Consider the following 6000-nt stretch of genomic DNA (forward strand, 5'->3'; position numbering starts at 1 on the left):
TTCTGCTGAAAGATTACAAATTAACAAGAACGCTGGTATTATATAAACCGACATATACTTTTATCCGCATCTATCATGAAACAAGTGTAAAAAACTGAGCTGAATAACAGCACAATACGAACGAGGCAAAATCCGTGAAACAAAACTGCTAACCTTTATTATCATTTTTCAAGGCGAAATAGTGGACTTACCTGATGTCTTAGTACACATTTCTGTCGAAGACATACCAAATTTATCAAATCGTGGTGGACAGCGAACTTATGCTCAAGATGCGTAAACACGCTAATTCTTATTTCGGTCATTGAAAACTGAAGATAATTTACAAGTGTAATGCAAGCATACAAAGTGAAACATGCATATGCGAAATCCCGAAGAAACAACGAATAGCCACAATATTACCAATACCTTGGCTGAACAAGAAACTAGCCACGGAAAAAGAATAGCGATCCCAAAATTTTTGCTAGAAGAATATAAAAATTAGCCGTTCCCAGCAAACTCCCGATTTCCCATTAAAGTTAGCTAAAACCATCCTTTTTATACCCCAGCATTTCTCTTAACATTTCACACAACTCAATGAATTATCGCGCACTGGGAGTGGCACGCTCCTAAAACACTGCGAAATTACAGACAACAGAATTTGCATCTCTGGACTAATGGCATGGTTTACCCACCTTTCTAATGCTTTTACACAAACAAACGAGGCGTTTTTTTCGAAATGAGCGAAATATACAAACCGAAACTAAGTCAGTAAAACTTCGCTGAAAGAAAAGCTCGGCAACCTTCCCCATGAAAAAAGGTTGCAAGAAAGGACGATGACGCCCTGAAAACGTGTACGCAGATCGTAGTTCGTATAGAAAATAAGCCAGATCCGGCTATGACTCGGATCGAAATGAGCCAAATCAATTGCCCAATGGGATGTCGCTCGTGGCGTGACAGTTCGGACTTTTTCGTGGGTGTTTTCAGAAGATTTTTTTTTTTTTGGGGGGGGGGGGGGGCTTGTGGAGCTGGCTTATTATGAATTCACATAGTAATTAATAAGCGATCGGTGAAAGATCTGTGCCAAGAAGTCAAAGACAAAGTGGACAGAAGAGGCATATAAAACTAAGAGATGTGAAACAATCATCTCATCTCGTCTCCCCCGTCCCTACGGAGTAAACCTGGTTATTATTGCTATATTTACTCCCATATTCACCGGTTCGGTACTTAACAAATCAGCCGCCGCTTACAAGTAATGGTAAATGACGCCTATCTGGGGATACGAGCCACTTGATTAAGGCAAAGAAGAAGATATGAGCGGCCTTCTTGTGAAGCGTTTTGGAAATTTATGACAAGTCAATGAAGATGTTGCTTACTTCGTGAGTGTCGTCAGGAGTGCCCAAGAAAATGACCCCATGGGAGAATTCGGAAAGGGATGCTAATGCTGCCAAAAGGACTCACCGCCTCTTCATGTATAAGTTTTACTTTTCTTGAAGCCCTGTTGCGTTTTTTTAAAGCTTGCTTCGCGAAAACTCCATCGTAGCATTCTTGAAAGTGGATTGCAATAAACTATTCGTAAGAATGCCGCACCAACTTGAATGTTTCAATTAAGTACGAGCCAAATCCCAACTTACCACCCTAATATTGCTCAAATTCTCCGCACATTTTTTAATTGTCTGTGGCCACAAGATTCCTCTAGCTGACATGTAAAGAACAATATTTAATAGCTTTGCCAGTGTTGCATTTAGGTGCGGTTACAAACTTTCGCTTTTTCTCTAATCCGGGTTCAGTGGATTTGGTTCATTTCGAAAAAAAGCGCCTCAAATGGACACAGAAAAACTAGAATAATGTATCAAACATACTACGTTATCATGAAAACGTAACAGCTTCATATTCAGAATTTCAGTAAGCCCTCGGCATTGAAATTTATGAAAAATAAATTCCAATTACGATCTAAAAACTTTCTCCCCGGTGGGTATTTCCATTGCAATGCCACTCAACTTATCCAATCAATAGCGTTACCCTAAAACATATATATGTATTACAATTATAACTAATAACTAAAATCCGATGTTTGCACATAAAAATACTCACCAGGACCGAAATCTTACTCTAAACTTCTTTTTCACTGAATCTAATAAATGGTGCACTCGCAACATAAAAAAAAGCAAATACAGCACGCGCATTCATTACGTTTTGGAAGTTTCAAAGGCGACAAAAACGCAACAGACGATCACGCACAAACTGTTCTTCGAATAAATGCTTCTTTTCAACACTTCAACCTGACCGTTACCATCCGTCTTTATTTTGAGATTCGTAGCTATCCCGCCATATTAATTTGCATGATCAACGCAAATTTTATATTCATTGTTAATATCTTTTGTTTTTTTCCTCTGAAGGCCTCATAAAAAGAACCCCTCCCCTTTTTGCGCCCCTTGGCTCACCCAAACTAGCAGTGCTGTTGCTTACACGCAAAGCACATATAAGTTAATATATTTTAATATAAGTTAATATCTTTTAATATTAATATCTTTAAATAAGTTAATATCTTTGAATATAAGTTAATATCTTTTGTTTTTTTCCTCTAAACCCCTCCCCTTTTTGCGCCCCTTGGCTCACCCAAACTAGCAGTGCTGTTGCTTACACGCAAAGCACATATAGGTACTAGCATGTGTAGGTAAATGGAAGCGTAGGTTCGAATGCCACGCATAATCGTTTCCAAAGCCAAGGACACTGCCACACAGCAGCACTGGCACACCTGAACACTTCAGCATAATTACTGGTTCTCTGCTGAAGACTAGTGCATTAAACGTTCAGAAACTTAGGGGGCGGCAATAGTATATGCGTCTGTTGTTATAGCACAGTTATTTCAAATGCTAATGCACAAAATCTTTGCTCATTTCTTATGGAAAACTCTTTTGGTACGCCCAACCACTTATCTACGTGGTTAATATGACTATAACTTAGCTAACAACTTAGCAGCGTTCACTGCTGTCATCTGATCCGAAACAAAGTTATTTCATCTAAAAAAAGAACCGAGGGCACAGTTTTATCGGACATTTATCGATCATTTCTTATCAATCACGCACGCTTCATTATGACCCCAACAGATGTCCCCAGGAGTCATTGAGGCTGTCGAAAAACTGGTGTCAAAGATTGACCGCAAGGCGGAGAGCGGTGACGAGTGCGAGGCGGCCGAGATGTACGCGGCGCTGGCCCTCGACGTCATCTGCAAGAGCGCCATGGGCATCGACTACAACCTGCAGGAACAACCTCGGCACCCACTCCTCATCTGCTGCCGAGTGCTGTTCGGATGCGCCTTCACCCTAATTGCTGTCCTGTTGAGTGAGTCGGCAGTCATGGCGGGTTTTTTTAATGCATCTGTTATGGGCTTTCAGAAAACCGCTGATCCGATGGTTTGTTCGGGACTAAAGACGGTAGGGCCAACCGGTTTAGTCTACAGATACAAAAACTTAAGATGCTTCATGCATGCCTGAAAATGCGCATTCGCTGCTGACTGTGCCACCTTACCTCGCTGACCTCACTAAAGGGCGAAAGTTTAGCTTAGGTAGCGAGTCAGAGGTTCACTTAACACTTGTGTGGAGCGATGTTATATTTCTCCTCGTAGCAGCTACAGATATTAATATCGGCTTCTTAACCTGTTTTTGTAAAGGTGCCGCAACAATATTTTTCTTTTTTAGCAACGTACTTGGCCCTCAATTTCTATGGAAGCTTCCCAATTTAGTGTTAAGATACCCTTTCGGGCGCTTAATTCTGTTCAGCTCAAACATTGTGTGATAACAACAAACCTGTCATTATTGTATAAATATCATAGGTTGCAGCTTTCTTCCTGTGATAAGATATGCGGTTAAAATCAGTTTTGTTTCCGAAATAAGGATGTCGAATGTGTGCGGCCTGGTGAAGTAAACAAAGTATCTGCGTTACGTAATTCTGTTTGCTCCGCAGAATAATTATCTCGTCATAGAATGATCTACGTCAGCAATGTAAGGGATAGTATTCGTTGGCAGTACAGCTAAAGCATTGCTCTAATGGTTTGACGTAGCGCGGCAATATAAAGAAATTTTAGCCTTTCCACGCTGTAATGCTGGATCGCAGGTGAGCATGAGGTGACACAGTGTTTGAACGAAGCTACGAACTCCTGGCCGAAGTGGGGCTGCGACTAGCCATTCCACGACGTCATTCAGTTTCGGTAGATGGTCTGGTGAACCATGGGGCCACGGCACAAATAAGAAGAGTAGTCACAATCCCCCCCCCCCTTTCCCATTTTCGAATTTTCCACATGCCCGCCATCCAACTCTCTGGACTAAACGTGGCCTTCCAATTACAATCCCAATTGCAATAAAAGGGATATTCACAATGGAGTACACCAACCCTCCGGGTTAAAGCAAGTACGAACTCAAATGAAAGAAAGCAAGCTCGCAAGCTAACGAACATACACGCACGAATTCCAAGGGCTGTGAAAGACCTCACGCACACTAGCAAACAAAGATATGCACACACGCGAACGCCCGGCTCTATATATGGGACGCTTCGTGCCGTTGCATCTCATTGGGGAGTTGAACCCTGCATAATTTTAGAGACACCTTCTAAAACTGCTGCGCACACACACGTAGCACGAAACATTGTCTACTTTATTACTAACATGAATATGTAACACTTCTTTGGCATTTCAGTCAATGGTTTCGTGGTTTCTAAGATGTTCTTTCTGAGATGTTTAAACTATAGAAGCTGTAACTGCAATTCCGGTCTGAAGTTGGTTAAAAAAATCTGGCGTAAAATAGAAAATTTCGAAATCAGAACAAATCAAGGCACATAATTTCAACTACTTCCACAGTCGCTCTATTTTAGAGCGTATGTTAACCCTCGTACGTTTACAGGACAGTGAAATATCTTGGCTTCAGTGCCTCATACTGAAGCACGAATTTATGAATAAGCTTTATTTAAAGCATGTTTGTTTCTTAGTGGGGTTCAGAAATTGTGCCATTACGCCGAATTTAATGAGATCTTGCAACTAAAGCACTCCATTAAGGGCAGCTTAGTCTTGCAGGCGCCGGCTTCGTATTCGTCCTCTCCTCCAGTACTATTGTGGTGACCCACTGCGGTTGATTTATGTGAAATTAAGCACCTATTATGCACGGTCTGCGCACTGCTCTACTGTTTCTGGTGACAAGTGACAAATATTCATCGTCGTCGTAAAGCTAATCCTTCCCATACTTAGAAATACATGTTTTCGTTTATAGAAATGTGTTCACCATTAAGTGCAGATCTCATCCTTCTTTTGTTAAGAAGAATTTCACCCACCCCCATAAACCACCTATACCTCAGAGCGACGACTTAGGTCTGCAATTCTTTGTTTTCCTAGCGGCGTTTCCCGGCACGGCACCCATATTGAAGTTCATAAACATGCGGTTGCTCCGGTTCCAAAACAATGGCACGCATCCTTTCGTCGAAGTGCAAGAGAAGTGCAAGCGGATTGTGCAACAGCGACAAAATGACACTTCGGTAAGGAGGACCACTTGCACAATAACACCTAGCAATGAACTTTCCAAGCCAAGAACTCCACTATAATGAGGCTCAGTTTACAGGATATGAACAGGTAAGGAGTGTTATAAAAACAAAAGTTACAGAAGTTGATAAAACCGCCAATTAGGCTATACGGTGATGTTGCATAAGAAAAAAATTGTGCTAAAGGGGACAGAACCGTCTTCAGACTAAAACACCTTAGAGTAAAACATCTATGTATGTTTTACAATTTCTAACGAAAATATTGCAAAATTTTACAGTCCAGTCGTGAGTATTCTTCGAGCTCTCGCACCACCAAGTCATCGGAGTGGCAATTTCTGCACTTCTTTCTTCACATTATCAAAACTAACCATTAGGTGAAGCTTATTACTCCATGTGAAACCCTGAAAACGGGTCTGTTCTTTGTAGTGTCAACCTCACCTTCTAGGTCCTACCAGGCCGAGCGAGCTCCTCTCGCAGTTGCGCATGCAAAACCTCTGA

The 6000-nt window shown here is 41.5% G+C and overlaps 1 protein-coding gene across 1 annotated transcript in view; it reads left to right on the plus strand.

The window, feature by feature from the left end:
• The window catches only part of LOC144153373 (thromboxane-A synthase-like), a 69451-nt gene extending 63451 nt beyond the window's left edge, over positions 1-6000 (plus strand). The window contains exons 7-9 of the mRNA XM_077685026.1: positions 3087-3321; positions 5360-5499; positions 5929-6000. Coding sequence (XP_077541152.1) covers positions 3087-3321; positions 5360-5499; positions 5929-6000 — 447 coding nt within the window. The remainder of the gene's footprint in view (positions 1-3086; positions 3322-5359; positions 5500-5928) is intronic.

This window comes from Haemaphysalis longicornis, unplaced genomic scaffold, assembly GCF_048455015.1.
Source record: "Haemaphysalis longicornis isolate Haplotype H1 unplaced genomic scaffold, Haemaphysalis longicornis Haplotype H1 scaffold_9, whole genome shotgun sequence".
Lineage (NCBI taxonomy): Eukaryota > Metazoa > Arthropoda > Arachnida > Ixodida > Ixodidae > Haemaphysalis > Haemaphysalis longicornis.